General features: G+C 41.7%; 1 protein-coding gene across 2 annotated transcripts in view; it reads left to right on the forward strand.

Moving 5' to 3' along the window:
• The window catches only part of TBCD (tubulin folding cofactor D), a 166445-nt gene that overhangs the window by 9093 nt on the left and 137529 nt on the right, over positions 1 to 19823 (forward strand). For both annotated transcript variants that reach the window (XM_066618583.1, XM_066618584.1), the window contains exons 6-8: positions 572 to 718; positions 2990 to 3045; positions 5514 to 5646. In XM_066618583.1, the coding sequence (XP_066474680.1) occupies positions 572 to 718; positions 2990 to 3045; positions 5514 to 5646 (336 nt within the window). The remainder of the gene's footprint in view (positions 1 to 571; positions 719 to 2989; positions 3046 to 5513; positions 5647 to 19823) is intronic.

Here is a 19823-nt window from a genome sequence, read left to right on the forward strand (position 1 = left end):
TACTTGGCAGCTGAAAGCTTAAGGGCCGTATCAAAAGCTTCCGCGGGCCGCATCCGGCCCCTGGGCCTTATGTTTGACACCCCTGTCCTAGACAATTATGCAAGCATATTATATCTGCATGCAATATAAGCTCTTTCACTGAAGGCTTATTCTCCATTAACTCACTTGTTGTTTGAAAATGGCAAGTAGTTAACTGGTAAAAAGACAGGGGAGTAGCAAAGACTTTCCATACTGAATCTCTTGAGTAACATAATTCTTATGTTTGTCTGCAGAAACCTAGGACTTGACAGGGTCCATGGAGATGGGGCTTAGGCTTGTGAAGGATTAAAATACTGTCTCTTAACCTTTTCTCAATTATATTTAAGTAGATGGTACTTTCATCTTCAATAAAAATTGAATTCTGGTAGAACCAAACACAGTTCTGACGTTTTCTTGCATCAACCTTTTTGTCCTTTTTAAAAGTAGTCTGGACTTTGCATATGGTTTTCACACGTGATTGTTTGAGCACAAACTGTATTTTTTAACTGTATTTCTGTGATAAAGGAAATTGAATTTTTTTTTGTCTTGTTAGACCTGGGAGACTCGCTACTTGCTCTTGCTGTGGTTGTCTGTAACATGCCTGATCCCTTTTGATTTGGCACGGTTAGATGGAACTATCTGTTCCACTGAAGGAGGCACTCGAGTGCCAATAATGGATCGCATTCTCACGGTGGCAAAAGTGAGTGTTTGATTACATTAAGATCTATTGCAGCTTTCTTGTGAAAGTGGAATGCATCTTATTATATTGTCCTTATAATTTGCCAGTTGAGATTCTTGGGCTTAGTTTAAAGGCTCAATTTAAATGAGACCTAGTTTGACCCATTTCTGCCTAACCCACAGGTGTACACATTTGATCCCTGTTGCATATACGCAGTGTTAGGCAAAAATGTCTTAGCCATGAACTAGGGCAGGAGTTCCCAAACTGTGGAGTGCAGGTTGGACCCTTCTACCTACCCGTGCTCCTGAATGGCTCCAAATAGGATCCATTCTGGAAGCTGAATGACTTGCCGGGAACCTCTGAAGGGCTTCTCCAGGTTGCTCTTGGCTGCAAATCATATTGGCCTCTGTGGGCCTCAGAATGGCCTGCAGAAGCCTCCAGAAACCACTTATGATTTTTCTGAAGCCATTCTGAAAACTGGAAGTAGTTTCCTGAGGCTTCTACAGGCCATTCTGAGACCCACAGAGGCCGAAAGAGTGGGTCTGTAGCCTGATGTAACCCGGAGGAACCCTCTGGAAGCTGCCTTTGGCACTACCACAAGTGTTGTGACCCACTGCAAAGGTGGGCTGTGACACTGAAAAGTTTGGGATCCGCTATACTAGGATGTTTTTTGTTAAGACTGTTTCCTAATTTGAGTATCTCATACAGTCTGAGTATCTCATGTAAAATATGAACTCTAGTAGCCCACATCACAAGAAGATAAGCATTGTAAAGTACTGTGTAAATGAAAAAGGCTATAAAACAATGTTAATACAATTCTGTTTATACTTTAAGCACCTACCCAATTCAGACATCATGCAAAACTATGGTTTAATCATGGCTTAATGCAACTTTTGCAAATCTTGAAATTTTACATGGCAAAAGGAAGTTGTCTACTTCAAGTGCTTGCTTTGGACAAGATGGGCTTTGTTGTGACATCCAAATCTGGCAAGACCCATCTGGTTTAAACAACAGTTCATGATCAAGCCAAGATATTTATTAGTTATTTAATAGGTTGTAATTACCAGGAACTTCCCTTTATGCTTTTCTTATACTTAATTTTTCTTCAGCCTTGAGTTTCATATTTAACAATATTTTCTCTCAAGTCAGTTCTTGAAGGACTGCTGATATTATCCTCCACTGGCAATGTAATAGAAAGCAGTATAGGAAATGCATAAACTGCTGTGCTTATTTCTGGAGAGATCTTACCCCGTCCTCCTTATAACACTGAATTTTAACTAGCAATGTTCCTTTGTTGTTAGTATAATTTCTTACCTTATAAAGGCTTCCAAATCTTCTCTTTTGGTCCTTAGTAAGAATCAAACTATTTGATGAAATATTCAAACCTTTTTCAAAGACATGATTTCACAATGATTAACGAGCTGATCTATTTGTGACTTGCTCAGACCTGGCCCTGGTTGTCCATGCTTTAGACTTTTTGGCAGGAGTGCCACATCATCTCTCTGACACTATGTCGGGGGCCTGGAAAAAAAATTTTACATAAATGAATATATTAGAGATGGAACTTATACGAATGAGATCTTGCAATAACTCAAGGCCTATAAACAGCCTTGCACAAAGCAAAGCCGGCGTTTCCTTTGCTGCCACTGCTGCATCACAGTCATGAAACAGCAAGCAGTGGAGGAAGCCCTCATCCCACAGCTCACACGAGTTGTCGAACAGTTGGCTGTCACGCTGAGAACAGTTGCATCAGGTCAGCGCAGGCTCCAGCAAGTCTCCGGAGGGCCAGAGGCTCATTGGAGAATGGGGGCTCCCTGCAGGCCGGATTGGGAGTCCTTGAGGGCCACAAGTGGCCCCAGGGCCGGGTTTTGGGCACCCCTGCTTTAGACTGGAAACCTATTCTTACTTGCCTTGGAGTAAGTCTTATTGAAATCATTGGAACTTACGTCTTAGGACCAAAACAGTTTGACGAACTGTCACAGACAGCTCAGAACCCATTAGCCTATATGCGAAGTTTTGATTTTTTGCCCAAATGTGCATTACTTTACATTTACTTACATTGAAACGCATCTGCCATTTTGCTGCCCATTCTGCCACCTTGGAGAGATCCTTCTGGAGCTCCTCACAATCACTTCTTGTCTTCACCACTCGGAAAAGTTTGGTGTCGTCTGCAAACTTAGCCACCTCACTGCTCAACCCTGTCTTCATACAAGCCTTCATACAAGCCTTGAGTGTGTATTAAGTTTGAATGTGACAACCTCTTCTAACTGTTTTTCCCTGCGTTGTTTTTAGTCTTATCTGGTTGTAAGTGACAAGGCTCGAGATGCAGCTGCTGTCTTGGTCTCAAAGTAAGTCATTTCTCTTGATATTGATCAAGCATGTATCTAGTGTTTGAACATTATGTGTAATAGTTTAACAGTGTAATACTAGACACATCTGCTTAGAGGTAAGCCCCTGTTAGGGCCCAATCTTGAACAGTGCACACCGGCTCATTTGCGAGCCCTTACTGTGGGCCCAGCGCGGGAACTAGCGCAAGAGCCCAGGCTCAGCCAGCTCCAGTGCTGGGCCCGCATTCTGCTGCCTGGTGGTTGCTTGGACTGCCTAGTTGTGGAAAGATGATTGGTGGTGTAAAAAATCTTCTTCTCTTGAAGAGGTGATAGTGATTGCCTGGGATGCATTAGATGCTGTGGCAGCCGCACGCTCCAGGCAGCTCAAGATCAGGCTGTTAGTTACTCTCTAACAGGACTTACTCTCCTGCAAGTATATATAGAATTGCCTCCTGGGATTAGTATGCATATAAATTTAGGGTTTTTTGATATCATGGTGATACGATGAGCCATTTGAAGAAAGTTCTTGTTTGTGTGAAGGATTGTTGCAGTCTTAAGAACAAATTTCTGCTCCATGCTGTAGTTTTATGGGACTCATTTTTTTAAACAGTCCAGTCACATGAAATGAAGCAACAGTTGATAAGTGAAGGTATAAAGGTTCCTTACAGCCTAAGCTACCAATGTGGCATCTGCTGCATCCCATAGTGAAATTTGGGCCTCTGGAGGCCTCCTTGCAGCAAGGGAACATTTGTTCCCTTGCCCCGGGGTAAGCCCCTGTCAGCTTGGTGGTTTGATGTGGATGACCTGTGCCAGCGATATGAGTGGTGCAAGACTGCATGGACTGTGAAGATGGAGCAAGCCCACGAAGGGGGAATGGATTCAGCAGATACTGCTGCCACTGAACCCCATCTCCTTCCCAGTTCCAGTTTGGCCTTCTCTCTACCCCTGTTGCTGCACTGTTCTGCCCACTCCCCCACCTCCTTCCCACCCTGTATGTGATCTTCCCTGGTGACACCCAGCCGGTGTTCATTGTCTGCTGGCTACTTGCAAGATGCTCATCAGCAAATAACCAATGGAGAAGATGCTGTGAAGAAAGATGTTGTGAATTGAAGATGTACTAAGAGTTTGCATCTTTTATAGCAAATAAATCATCAGAATTCACAGAATATCTGAACTGGGTAGACCTTGAAAGTTCCCTCGATCATGACGTGCATTGGGTGACCTACCCATATTCTGACTTACCACACAGGTTGTTGTTAGGATAAAATTGTGTATGCTGCCGAGTTCCTTGGAGAAAGGGTGGGATATCAGTGTAATAAAATAAATACATATGTATTATAGTAATTCACCAGAGTACTAGAATAAGTTAAATCTTACTTTCTACTGACATCTAGTGGAAGTTGTAGGGACTCAACTGTACAAACCAACTAGAGCAGTGGTTCTCACACATTTAGCACTAGGACCCACTTTTTAGAATGAGAATCTGTCAGGACCCGCTGGAAGTGATGTCATGACTGGAAGTGACATCAACAAGAAGGAAAAAATTTTACAATCCTAAATTGCAATCCTTCCCACACTTACCCAGGAGTAAGTCCCATTTACTATCATTGTTAAAAGTATATATGTAGTAGCTTGTTAAAAGTACAGGTCTGTAACATTTCCCCAAATGCACACATCCCATGGTAGCATCAAGTCTAATAAATTAAAAATAAATTATTGAAATGAATGGGGACCCACCTGAAATTTGCTTGCAACCCACCTAGTGTGTCCCGACCCATAGTTTGAGAAACACTAAACTAGAGTTTTGTATTGGATTTTGAGGACACAACACTGGGCCAAGGTACAAAACAAAATTCTGGTGACCCTTTCACTTATTGTGCATGCTGACATTTAAAAGCTTACAGTATTAATAAAAATCATGATAAGAATGAGAGAAACCTGTACTTTTCAAGTAATGGTTGCCCAAAAAAGCAAAGAAAGGTATCCTTTGCTTCTGGGATCAGTCTACAATCTTTTACCCTTCTGGTGATTCAATGATTTCCTCAGCAACTCCTAATTAAGCACTTTCTTCCTAATTTACTACTAGCTTTTCAGATAATGTACTGTATTCCCTGCTTTCCTATTATTCCTTGTCTATAAGTGCTGTGCTGTTGGAAGACAGGAAATGTTAGTTTTTGTTTTACAATTTCCCAATAGTGATTATGCTGTTTAAGTGTGTTTTTCCCCTCCCCCATTTCCATATACTGTGAATGTGATCCATATACTGTGATGTAAACTGTGATTGTAAATTAATTTTGGGGTTATGACCTTTTTCAGAAAAAGATAGGGTTAAAGAGCCGACAGTTGGAATGTTCCCAACCAAAATATGTCGGAAAGCATCCATTGGACAATTGCCTCTAGGAACAAAAACCAGTTTGACTAACAGGAAAAATGACTTACCAACTGAATTACCCTGAATAGGTAACTTGCAGTGTGTTTTTCTGTGACAGGTTTATTACCCGCCCTGATGTCAAACAAAAAAGAATGGCAGACTTCCTGGACTGGACCCTTTCAACATTATCTAAATCTTCCTTTCAGACTATTGAGGGGACTATTGTAATAGATGGCATGCTTCAAGCTCTGGTAAACAATGCTATTAGTTTCAACGATAATCCCATTTTTTTTTACATGTTCTTACTGGCAGTAACTCACTAGCTGGCACTTAGCTACCTTCCCATCCCTTAAGCTCAGAAGATATTTAGAACTATAGCTGTATTAAATTATATGTAGCTTCCTGATATAATATGGAACAACATTCCTGTGCTATTAATAGTTGCATAGGAGGTAAGATTTCAGTAGGAGCAAGTTTTCTCATCTTAACTGTGCTGGGGTATGAGAAGTGGCACTTTCCCAACTTCTTCCATCTGTGTCACCATTATAGATACTTAAGCCTTGTTAAGCAGAAGACACGACATGCAGGCAATTGGCCTGCACACTAGAGGGGGACTAACAACATCACGTTGTTAGTCTCCCAGTAGTGTGCAGGCAGTAGCCTGCACATCATGTCTTCTGTTTAAGCAAGCTAAAGAAAGAAACACCCATGCTGCCATTTTGATGACAAAATAACAAAGGTATTGCATGCATGGAGGTATGGGGGTCTTATCCATGGCTACGGGCAACCCCCTTGTGTGCCCCCCTGCCCATTTCCTTTGTTTTTCAATTGGTGAGAGGGCAGCACAGGAGTTTCTGCCCTTAAGTTGCTTTCACTTGCTTAAACAGAAGATGCAATGTGCAGGCTATTGCCTGCACGCTATAGGAAGACTAATGACGTTAATAGGAAGCAGTTATTGTTGTTAGAATCCCTGTAGCATGCACGCAATATCCTGCATAGTGTCATGATTTTTCCCCCCCATAGGAACGAATGACAATCATTTACTTGTACAGGAAAAAAAATTGAAGGGTATACATCGTGGCATCATTGTAGTGTCCCCAGCCAATAAGAATCAAGTCTGTTCCTGTCTGCAAAGCAATTAGGAGTAGACGAGTCTTCCTTGTCTGCTTGTCAGACTCTAATCATTGCTGCCTGTGCATGATAAAACATGTAGGATTCGTATTGCTTTATTGTTCATCATAATTCCTTTGTTGAATGCGGTTTTATTCCACCTGTTATTAGCGTGTGTTAGGCGAAACAGGTGAAAACCTAACAAGTTGAATCGAAACTAGAATGAGATATAATTTCCTTGGAAACAGAAGACTGCCTATCTGCATGTGTTTTCCTTCTCCTTACAGAAAGGGCACTAGTGTGTAGCAAATGTATTGATTTTGTTGTTTTCTTTGCTTGTGATAGACTACTTGAATCCAGGGTGCATGCATTACAGCACAATCTTGTTCATGTTTACATGGAAGTAAATCCCACAATATCCAATGGGGCTTGTTCTCAGATAAATGCGTATAGAATTGCAGCCTCAGAGCCCAATCCTAGGCATGTCTACTCAGAAGTAAGTCTCATTATAGTCAATGGGACTTATTCTCAGATAAGTGTGGATAGGATTGCAGCCTCAGAGCCCAATCATGATCTCTTACCGCTAGTTCTTTGCCAGCGCTGAGTGTTGTAAACGTGCCATAAGGCACGTCTAGCCCTCAGCACCGGCCCAGTGCTGGAGCTAGCCCAAAGCCAACCAGCGCTGACCTAGTGCCAGTGAAACACCAGTGCTCCACTGCTCAGCAGTCATGTGGATCACAGGGTGGCAGAGAGGTAGGTGGGTGCATGAGGGGGAGGTGAGGAGGAGTCATTCTGGGTGGGGGGAGGGAGCAGGGCAGGAGGCAGGCGCGATCAGTGGAGCTCAGCTCCACCGAATCCTCTGTGTATGGCTGAGCACCGTGGCTTTTGATTCTACAGCAGACCAAAGGCTCCTTCTCCTGAGGAGCCGCTGGCAGCAGCTGTTTCGGCGCTGCGGCAGTCCTGGAGGAATGGGCAGCTCAGGATTGGGCTGTTAGTTGTCTAATGTCCTCAATGATTATTTTCCTTTTTTTGTATGACTTGAAATTGCAAATGACAAATAAGTATGTTATTATAGTCTGTGAATGTTTTAAAAAAGAAAATGAATTGTTTGTATTACAAACGTTGAGAATTGGTATTTGTGCAATCTGTTCATTGGGAACAAACTTCCTCCCTAAAAGAATTAACATGTCTAAGTAGAATAATAATCTAGTACTTCCACTTTTGGCATGCCCCAGTGTTTGCGGTTTTATCACACTGATGTGATGGAAATGGAGGAATAGTTTGAGAGCCATGTGATTCTTCCTTCCCTTTCACTCACTTATCTGACCTTTCGACAGTTGCTCTAGTCTATATAGATGCAGCATCCAATTCCAGAATGCCTGGGAATAGTGGAGAAGGCAAGAAGTGTCTCCTTTCCCGTGGCTCCCTCATCTCAGTTGCAACATGGAGCATTCCAGTCCTGGCACATGTGGGAGGAGAGTAAAAAATGGGGCAGAAGTAAGAGGAGGAAAAGGTGCAAAAGAGAGCGACTAAGATGATTACGGGGCTGGGGCACCTTCCTTACGAGGAAAGGCTTTTGGGCCTCTTCAGCCTAGAAAAGAGATGCCTGAGGGGGGGACATGATTGAGACATACAAAATTATGCAGGGGATGGACAGAGTGGATAGGGAGATGCTCTTTACACTCTCACATAACACCAGCACCAGGGGACATTCACTAAAATTGAGTGTTGGGAGAGTTAGAACAGACAAGAGAAAATATTTCTTTACTCAGCGTGTGGTTGGTCTGTGGAACTCCTTGCCACAGGATGTGGTGACAGCATCTGGCGTGGACGCCTTTAAAAGGGGATTGGACAAGTTTCTGGAGGAAAAATCCATTATGGGGTACAAGCCATGATGTGTATGCGCAACCTCCTGATTTTAGAAATGGGCTATGTCAGAATGCCAGATGCAAGGGAGGGCACCGGGATGAGGTCTCTTGTTATCTGGTGTGCTCCCTGGGGCATTTGGTTGGCCGCTGTGAGATACAGGAAGCTGGACTAGATGGACCTATGGCCTGATCCAGTGGGGCTGTTCTTATGTTATGTTCTTATGAATGTCTGAAGCAAGGAAAATGGGAAGGAAGAATAGTTATAGCTCCCCCATCCCAAAAAAATAAAAAATAAAATTTCTTTAACTAATCCATGAAGTTTCATGGATATTCTACTAGTATTGGGTACTAATAGAATGGCTATATGGGTATTCTACTAGTAAGTAGTATTTAAAGATGGGAGAAAAGTAGTGTCTGTCTGTCCGTCCATTGCCTCCCCCCCCCAAAAAAAAAAACACAAAAAACTGACCAAATTTCTTGTGCATTAGATTGATGATCCTTACAACAGCCATGTTGGAGATGGGATTTGGACGGAATGGAGCTGAAGTTGCGAATGGGCAACTTGTTTTAAGATTATCCTGTCAGAGCAAATTCAATCTCAAACTGTCAGTCTGCCATCTCCAGCTAAAAAAGTCCCGGGTGTCAGGTCTTAGAAAAACCTTTTTAGAGACTTTGCTGTTAATTGAAGTAAATAGTACTGGGGTAGACGGATCAATATTTGTATGAAGTGAGATTTGATCAACAGACCTTACCTGAATGCTTATTTTGAATTTTGGAATATGACTTGCCCCTTAAATGTAAATAATGGTTCGCTTTTAATAGGTTAGTTTACTTAATAGGCTCTTAAATCCTGTGGAGATATTCTTTCCGTGTGTATAGAAATAGATATCTTATGGCTCAATCCTATGCCGGCAACCACCAGCAAGAAAAGTGCTCATGCTGTAGCAAACATGCCACAAGGCACGTTGTGGCAGCATGGAGGCTTGTGGCATCAGTGCAAAGGCCTATGCCTGCACTAGTGATAGGCCTGCATCAGTGATAGGCCAGAGAAGGTAAGGTCTCCACGGGCAAGTGGGGAGGAGGTGTAATTGGGCAGGAGAGGGCTGGGAGGGAGTGAATTAGTCCCCGGAAGGGGGCAGGAACTGTGGCACAGGACTCTGATATATCCTATCCTTCTTCCCAGGCCTGATTTCCCAACACAGGGCTGCTCAGATTTGTGCCAACTATCTGCTCTCCCTGATCCTGTGATATTGAAACCACTAGAAAAGTAGGTTCTGTATTACAGGGTCATAGTGATCCTGTGTCCACATAAATGCAAAATTTGCTCTGTCATTACGTATGTACTTGATGAAAAGATAAGGAGTGAACATGTGACCCTGCATCCATTCCCCATTTACCTTTGTGTTGCATTTTGGTGGGGAGAAGTGAAATGGTCTCTGAATAGGTCCTGATTTTTTAAATGTTTCTTCTTGAATGTGTTCAAGCAAACTGGTATGCTACTGTCTAATTAATCATTTTATGCACAGTGGTTAACATTGACATAGTTCTTGTTGAAACATGCAGTATATATTACACAACTTGATTCCACTTATGGGCTTGTTTTTTTGCACCTGTTGATAGCAATACATCATTTCACAACAGGTGTGCTAACAGGTAGCATTGCTTGTTCTCTTTCAAATGCAGGTTTGAAATACATTGTGTCCGTATTGTAAGAGAAAGGACACACTGGATGCTGATATGTACTCTTTGTGTTCAATGAAGATATCTACATTAAGTATCCATGTCAGTAATTTCCAAATGGCTATCTGAGATAGATCTGTGTTTTCTTGTGTGTTGGTAGCCATTGTATTGCCAAGGAATGTTAGGAACAACATAGCATAAGAACATTTCTGAGAACTTATTCTGTGTTGGGATGATTCTGTGACAAAGCACAAAGTTGTATTGATGTGATCCCCTTAGTTAAAAGTTTGAGGTTTTCTGTAGGTAATAGCTTCCATTGTGGTACATGTGTTAGTCTGCTGCTTTTGCAGCAACTCAGAGTCTTGTAGTACAAGTTGTGGCTAAACAAAGTTTTTAAAGCATAAACTTTTGTGCAGTACAGCCTGTGATCACTTATGCTTCAATACATTTCTATGCCTTTAAGGTGCTCCAAGACTCTTTTAAATGTAGGTTATATGTATATGTTGCATATGTAGATAAATGCATGATTTGAAGTTGCATTGACATAGAATTGGTGGCAAAAATTGTCTATAAAAGAGTGTATTTGACAATTTTGTGATATAAATGCTTCTGTCTGGGAAGTTTGCTATTAAGCCTGCCCTTATTTAACCAGCAAATTTTTGTTAGCCCTGTAGGGCGTAGCATGCTTAGTTCTTGCATGGCAACAATGTCATCATCTTGAAGTAGCCTGGGGCATAGAAACTTATTAAATTGTGTTTAATTTCTTTTATAAGCAATACAGTATACAAATGTGAGTAATAAGTTTAAAATAAAGCACCCTGTCCAGCAAGTTGGTGAAACTGGAGATTCTCAGAACTTTGTTTATTTCTGTTTAAGAAAAAATAATTTCCTGAGAGCTGTACATACTTTAGGTATTGTTTGGTAACAGCTCTGATGGACTATGCCCCAGGTAAGAGATAGCCTCCTACAGTTCTTCAGTCTCAGAGGCACAACAACAAAAGTGTAGCTTCAGTTATTGTTCATGTCCCTGTATTTGACATGCAGAATTATAAGAAGTGTCTCACCCATATAAAACATCTAGTCTTCAGACATGTTGAACTGATGTTGTGCTGTCTGCCTTTACATATAATTAGTTCATATGTGTGTTGGTTAGTTAGATGCAAGATGTGTTCTGAGCTGCTTCCTGGAATTGGTAGAAAGGGACAAGAAATGTATAAAGGTTCCCCCAGTCCATTTTGAAGATCTAGTTTGGCTGTAATAATATTTGTTTAGGTTCAGTTTTAGCTCACATAAAAATCTCTGCAGATTGCTTAAATTTCTTGATTGTGTGCCTACTTGAACTATACCAAGACGCTATTGGTAGATGTGTTGTATTGTTCATTGAGTCACTAGTGTTGTAATTGTGGAACTGGTAAGCTCAAATGTGGAAAAATTGCTCTAGTATTCCATTTCAAATAACGAAACTAAAGCAATATACCGTATATGGGTTTTTAATTCTCTTTTCTTCTTGGATACTGCACTTTTTTGCAGGCAAATATATTTAAAAACCCATATAAATGAAACTTGAGAGCCTCAGGAATCTAACAGGTAGGCTTAAATGCCTAGGGACTGCATGCAACATTTGAGACATGCCCTAATTTAGATTTAGATGGAGGTTTTGTTTTTTACAGCATGGTTCCTTTTGAAATAGTTTTTAGGGCATTCAGTAGTATGGTGAGAAGGACAAATGGTCATAGAGTGAATTGCCTGTCTGTCCTCTGAGGGGTGCTGAAGAGCAATTGACTATGCTGTTTTCAATCTTCCCTCAAGTATGGGCACGTCCCATTGTTCATAGTTTATTAGAGCCAGAGGGTAAATTCAAATTTCCATCTGCTTGGCAGTAAGATGTGCCTCCTTCCAAGCAGTCATGCCACCCTTAATAGTGATGATATGTATAGCTTGAGGAAGGTGTCCCAGAGGTAATGCTGATTCTTACATCTTACAAAGGCAAAGCCTTAAGTGGGTTATGCAGACAATTAGGGGGTGTGTCAGGTTTTTCCCTGATTACTAAGAAACTAGTTTTTGTTTGTACCTTGCACCATGTTATTTCAAAAGCAACAAAACCAGACCTGACACTTTTATCGCTAGGATACGCCAATGGTTTTCTTTAATTTGTAGGTGGTGCAATTATTTAAAGGAGAGGTAGCTACATTCCTCTCAACAGGTTGCTTAGTTGGGCACATATTACATGGCCCATTAATATGGAAGGAACGTGGTGTAACTTAGGTATGCCCAAGGCATATAATAGACTCCTTTCCTACTTTCAACATGAGATGCTGAACACCTTTAAAGTTTCTAAAGAGGAGGCAAAGTGAGCATATTTATTGGCTACTTCATTAAAAATAGATTTCTTCAGTTTAGGGGTTGCATACCTTTTGTTGTTTTAGGAGGAAGATAGTGTGAAAAATCTTATTTCTTTAAAAAGAAATGTGGCCCTCTAAGGGCCTTATATAAGGGCTCTAAACCCCCTTCCCCAGCTTTAAACAGATCTACTAGAGGCGTTTTAAAAATACTTTCTAGTTTGACCCTGAAATACAGTATGAGGTGGATATTACACCGTTGCAACTTGATGGTCCTTGTTTCACTCCATTATATTAGGGATGTACAAATTAAATGGACTTGAGGTTCACATTCCCCATTTGACAGCTGTCCAGTTGTTATATGAATGAATGTTATATTAACCAGAATTCACACCATCATTGCTGAGAGATACTGAACTGTGCTAAACAGTTTCTAATGTAAAGGAAATTGAGGTGGGAATGTATCTGGCTAATAGTAAACACCTGATTGCTCAGTCTGTAGATGGTTGAGTAATTTGTGTGGAGTATGAAAAGGGAAACTGGGCTCTTTGGGAACCCCTAAAGGGCCTGATATGGCTCCCTGGCCTTGTGTCTGTTTTCCAGCCTGGAGGCTAGTGCACATGTGGAACTAGCCTCAGCCTTTCCTTGGTGATACACAGTCACCACTTCCAGACAGTCAAGGTATTTTGGTCTATGCACAGTCAGTTTCCACAAAGCATATAGTGTTAAAGCTATCAAGTCAACTCTGTGAGAGCATCTTCACACACTTTGTTGTACAGATTTTTGTGACTGAACAAATTTCTTTATAGAAAGCAGTACCAGTTATGCAACTGTGTTTGTAATGTTCCTCCAAAGGATCAACAAAGATTCTGGAAAATGGCTCTTAGAAAATATTATTAATTTCCACAGCACTCCTGACTTTGGAGAGTACTCTTTTTCTAACACAAGTGTACTTAGCACTTGCTTTGAATGAACTTCTCCTTTGTTCACAGGGAAAAATCGAGGCATGTTAAAGGTCCTCTGGTACTAGTGTACATTTTATTTGAAAATCATCAACCAATCCTAATCCACAATGTACTCTGTGTACATTTCTGACTTAAGGTTCATTAATGCTTTGCTTGATCGTGAAATTCAGTTCATTAAAATCTGAAACAAAGCAGGTGCATAGCCTCAGGGAGTTTTTGTTGCATTTACACCATAGCTGAAATTACGTACTTAAGTCTGTAAATAGCTGTTGAATATGTGGAAATATTTCTAGGGTTGGGCTATGTTACTTTTATCTTAACTCCTGGCCATATTTATCTGAAAGGCTTCTTCCTACTGAAGGTGACAAAATAGAAGGTGGAAGTCTAGGGTATGCTTAAGTAAATTGGAAAGAAAAATATATTGTGTAGGGTTATTCTTTGCATAACTCTAGTAATTTCTCTTTTGATTTAAGAGGCCCTGATCCAGCCCAGTTTAGTGTTTAACACTTGCATTCAAATGTGAAATGTTATCATTTCAGGCTTCAGCACTGATTTATGTATGCTGTCTCTAGTGCATGTATATGTGGGGCACTGAATACAAAGAGTATTTTGTCATAGTTTTACCAAAGCTCACTATTCAGTGCCATGTATATCCAGTCACACAGGTAGCATGTTACTGGCAGTACTTTTTCAAACACATGTAACATGCGTACACAGGGGAGAAAACTATCATGTGGCAAGACCCAGTGTAGTTGTCAGCAGCACAGCTGTACAATTCAGCAGAGAAAGGCGACTAGAGGGGTGAGTGAAAGTTGGAAAAAAGGATTTATTTTAGTGCTTCAAAAAAGAGAAATTCAAAACTGGGGTCTGGCTGAACTTACTCGCTAGACAGGGAAATTGTATGGCTAATAGTCACTCTCTATAGAGCCCTGGGGGAGGATGTTCCAATGATGATCCTTAGAAGGAGAAAGGGCAAAGTGAGACAGGGAAAATGGGAGAGAAGGGACATAGGGCGATTGAGTGGGTTCCCTGGGGGGGGGGGGAGGCTTGGGGAGGATGAAGAGGTTAGTGGGGAAGAAGAGAGAAGGTTCCTATTGTTCAGACTGTATTAGAATCATGTAGCTGAGAAGTGGCTCACTGAACTAAGGGCTACAGGCAAGGAATAAATATCTAGACAGGCTGTGAAAGCACTTCACCCACTTGAGGTGGGAGAGCTAGTTTCTCACTGAAGAGGCAAACTTAACCAATGTCCCAGGCCTCTGAAAAGAGATTGTAACTGGAATGGGAGATTCTCCTTGTTTCTGAATTTTTAATAGATCTGTTTGGGGCAAAGACATGGGTCCCCAATAAAAATAGTGAGAAACAGACTAATGTGCACAGCCACAGACCACTCAACAATCACCAGCAGAGAAGAAAGTAGCAAACACGAAGTGTGCAATCAGTGTGACTAACACAAGACAAACACAAGGAAAGATAGAGGGAGTTGTTGGGTCTTTTGTGAGGCTGCCCTGAGGACCAAGGCTACCATTCTGTGAGGCTTGAGTTGCTTTGATTACATTGTTTCATCAAAAGTGGCCTGTGAATCTGTGGCCTCTTGGTATTAATCCAGTAGATGGCCATGTTACAGGTCTGGCCCATGTTCCCCAGGCAGGTGCTCAGCACCAAGTACACATGCGTAGATGTGTGTCTTCTGCACGCCTTAAAAATAAAAGGAAATAAAATATTGACCATGTAATAAGCAGTATAGTAATTGGATGTGTGGGCAGCTGGTATGAAAAGTTTTTTAGATGACCTGCATTGTCTCAAAATCAGAACCCTTTTTGTTTCATGTTTATTGTATGAATACTTGTTAGAGCATGACCCTGCCTTACATTGATTTCAGCTATTCAGTGAATAGCTATGTAAAATGGTAAAATAATCTTTTTGTTGCTAAATATAACTGTCTCTAGATTCAAGAACATAATATATATCAATAATACCTTGGAGCAGGGGAAGGTCTTTTTAAAAAATTACATGTTATAAAGCTGGTTTGTCTCATTGCGACTGATTGTATTCTCAGTTAATTGGATTAAACAAAAATATTTGTAACCACAGAATACTTTAGTAAAAACAAAGTTTTAAAAATATTTTACCAGCACAAAGTCCCAAATAGCAGCCACTATTGTTTTCTTTCTGAGTCAATACATCTTGTGCAAGAGTGTTGGGTGTAGCAGTTTGGGTGGACATTGGCTAGCGTGTTTCATAGCCCCACGGTTATGAGACTATAGTTATATTTGATGACAGGTTTGCTAGATAAAGCAGGGAAAGACTAAAGTTATTTAGCAATCATAACAATATATTGTGTGGTACAGATTGCATCTTGCCCCTGAGCAGTAGGGAATAAAACCCAAGGGAGAGGCATTTGAAAGTTCAGATTCTGTTTTTAGTATTTTCTGTCCTATCATAAAGTATCCTGTTTGTTTTTTTAAGTCCTGTCCATGTCACATACAACTTCACCTGCTATTGTAAGGGTGATCCCATTCTGGGATCCTAGAGTTCCCAGTATCAATTGCCTGTATGTTGTGAGGCAAATAAATGTATTTTGCATTGCTTCCTTAGCTAGCATTTCCTTTATGTGGAGAACACATACCAGGAAAGTTTTCAAACTCTAGAAGCTTATGGCCCAATCCTATATGGCCTTAGCGCCGGTGCTGGTGTTGCAAACATGCAGCAAGGCACATCTATGACCCCTTGGGAGGAGGGGCCGCCAGTGCCAGTCAGTGCTGGGACTCATTGCTGTGTGGATGGCCAGCTGGTGCTCCTCCAGCACCAGCTGATGGTGATTATTTTCAGGATGGGGGAAAAAGGGTCAGGTCTGAGAGGAGTTGGAGGTGGCAGCAGAGTCTGCCACCATACCCTATCCTCCATTCCAGCCCAGGCGGCCTGACATAGGTCTCCTTGGGTCTGCACCTGCTCAAAAGTGAGCACAGATCCAAGGAGACCCATTGGCACTGCAGCTGCATTACCCTAGGTAAGGGAGCAAATGTAATGAGTGGTAGTTAATTAAACCATTAATTGAGTAGCGATTCTTGTGAAAAAGATCTATGGCTGTATCATTAAGAGGTAATAGTTAGGCATGCAATTGTAGACACTGTTAGAATGTTCTACAGCAGTGTTTCTCAATATTTTCCCCCACTGCACCACTTTGCATGGTCCACTTATTAGAAGTACCACTAAAAGTAAGTGGTGATGATGTTATCACCAGTTACTTCTGGATTGGGAGGCCAGACGCTACTCAACAAACACTGATAAGAGGCTCAGGTTGGACAGGAGGGCTTTTCTGAGAATGCAAAAAGCTCATACTGGGGCTCTGCCTGCTGAGTGAGCCTCCTACCTTTACTTGTTGCATTGGGTTGCTGGTCTTGCTGCCAGATGGGGTCTGGGTGTCCCGTGTATACCACTGGACATCACCTCAATTACCACCAGGGACAAAGGTACCTCTGACTGAGAAACATTGTTCTATAAGACAAGGAGTTTGGGAATATGCAACCTTGAACAACACTGATATTTTCTGGTGTTTGAATTTGCACCAACAACTCAATCCATATACCTTTTCAACATACATATTAATATTAAGGCACGGTTCTGAATGAAGTAAATAGGACTACATTGGCTTAAATTAAGAGTACTCCAGTTTAACAGATCTTAGAGTTGTGAATATTTGTTTCAGATAACCCTACTAATTTGATTATTAAAGGGACATGAGAAATTAGATATTTTCCCTGTGGAATTAAGTTGATCTCTGCAAGGTTCAGTAGATGTAGAATCCTTGGGTGCAGCTTAGTAAATGTTAGGCATATGTAGGCCCTTAGATTTTCAAATCATCACTCAACAAGGCAATCCCCCAAAAGTCAAATCTTTAGATTTTCAAAGTGATGACTTATCTAATAGGTGCAAATAGGCAATTCTGTTACCAGTGACACTTGAGTTGAGTTCCACCATTCATGAAAATTAGAAATGACAGAGGAACAGAAAACTTGAAGGTCTATTTTAGGAGGCTTGAATATAATAGGATTGCAGAATCTCTCTCCTCCATTTAAAAAAAAATAAAAATCATGCTGATAGGAGCATGACCAAACCTGGACCAGCCACAAAAAGGTGAAACTTTCTGAGTTCTTGCTGAACTCCAGGTGTTTCCAGAAGTTAGGAACTTGCAAAAACAAAAACCTCAAGGGACAATCCCCTCAGAAACACTTTGCTAAATGGAGAGTTAAAGGGATTTGAAGGGAGCAAGAAGATTCCTAGAGAGATCCTACACTCTGGTGGGAGTGGGGGCAGAGGAGGGAAGGATCTTTGTTTTAAAAATATGATATGTATTTTAAGGTAGAATGTTTGAAAGCATTCTGAAAGCTAGAAAGGGGGAAGGCACAAATGGAGGACAGGGAAGAAGAATAAAGTAAAAGAAGAAAGGTGGGAATATTTGAAAAAGAAAAACTGAAAGAAAAATAAGCATGTCTTTTCAATACTGAGAACTCCAACACAGCTCCTGCAACATGACAGTGTGATCTAGATCAGGGTTGTCCAAAGTTCTTGGCAGGAGGGCCACATCATCTCTCTGACACTGTTTTGGGGGCCAGAGAAAAAAATTAATTTACATTTAAAATTTGAATATATTTATGTCGGGGCCCCTCCCAGATGCCCTGACCCCCAACTTACCCTGGAGCAGGCACCCCATGCCCAGGGTGGGGAGGCTTCCCTGCCCTTGAAGGGGGCAAAGCAGGTTGGCTCACCCCAACCAGCCAGAGGGGGCTGGCAAGGCAAACAAGGAACACTACAGGAAACAAGTCAGGAACAGGAAAGGCCTTTTCTGCCCAACCTGGAGGAAGGGGCGGGGCCAAAGGGGGCTTGCTCGCTCCATAAAACAGGGAGGCCAGGGATGAGAGGCAGGCAGTGTGAAGCAGGGAGCTGTGAGGTAAACAGCTCCTAGGCCAGGACTGGCAGCTCTGCTAGGGAGGAGGACAAGGGTGCTGGAACCCCCTCCCCCTTCAGCTAATCTGAGGCCTCCCTGGGGGTGGAACAAGCCTGCTCCAGACCCCTCCAGGGGTGGACCCCTACAATTTACATAAGTTTACATAAATGAATATATTAAAGATGAACTTATATATATGAATGAATGAAGGTCTTGCAATAGCTCAAGGCTTTTAAAAGACCTTGCACAAAGCAAGGCTGGTCTTTCCTTTGCTGCTACTGCTACTGCATCACAGATGTGAAACAGCAAGCAGTAGAGGTAGCCCTCATCCCACAGCTCACACAAGAGGTCAAACAGTTGAATCAGGCCAGTGCAGGCTCCAGCAAGTATCTGGAGGGCCAGAGGCTCATTGGAGACTGGGGGCTCCCTGAGGGCCACATTGGGAGTCCTTGAGGGCCACGAGTGGTGCCAGGGCTGGGATTTGGGCACCCGGCGGGGTTTATGCGTCCTCTGAAGTCAACACCATCAAGTTCATCACAGAAGACCTGCATTCTGCTTCAAGGGACCCTTCTGCCTTTATCATAATTTGGGCAGCCCAATCCTAAACCAGCTCCTGCTGGTGGGACAAATGTGCATGTTGTCTCAAACGTCCGTAAGGCACGTTGTGACCGTGTGGAGGCCAGTTTCGCCTACAGAGAGGCCTATGCTGGCAGGCTTCTACATGTGTTGGCGCATTACCCACTGAATGGGGGTGGAGAAAGGGGGTTTTTGGGGGGAGGGCAGTTCAGGCCCAGGACGGAGGTGGGGACAGAGGAGGAGGAGGAGGCTGTGAATGCTGGGCTTTGCACACCTCTCTTACAGACCTCTCTGGTGTGTCTGGATTCTTTTACAAACCTCTCTGGATTCAAGCCATTAAATATTAGATGCTGGGTTCATCTTTTAGATTCTGCACTGTGGTGAATTTGATGTGACAGGCATATGTTTTGGTCTTGTGTATTGATATAACTCTTTTGGATGGAGGTTGTTAGTTGCATTAATGAGGTGTTAAAACAATAGTCGTTAGTGGATATGCATATCCTCTTGAATTACTTACCTACTTTATGGAAACTGTCTGAAGGACTTGAGAAAGGACTCATTGTACCCTTACTGTAGCCAAAAGACTTGTATTGAAAGTTTGGAAAGATAAGTTCCCACCGATTATATCTCAATGAACAGAGGATCATTTAACTCTGTCTGTATTTGAATCTATTGCTTGTGGAAGACAACTTTGTATGGATAAATTTTTGGATATTTGCAAGCCTTTAGAAATTTATGTATAAATTTTCTTTAGTTATATCTGTTCTATATATGGCTATTTGCACTTTATGTTTATTGATTATATTCTTTCCCCCTTTTTCTTTTATATTTAATATTCTGTTTAATGATTCTATTATTGTATTGTTTTGTTCATTCATAATGGAAATTTTGAAAAAATATTTTGCCTTGCTTCATTTTAACCTTCTCAACTCTTACCTTCAT

This window comes from Tiliqua scincoides, chromosome 2 (genome assembly GCF_035046505.1).
Source record: "Tiliqua scincoides isolate rTilSci1 chromosome 2, rTilSci1.hap2, whole genome shotgun sequence".
NCBI classification, from domain to species: domain Eukaryota; kingdom Metazoa; phylum Chordata; class Lepidosauria; order Squamata; family Scincidae; genus Tiliqua; species Tiliqua scincoides.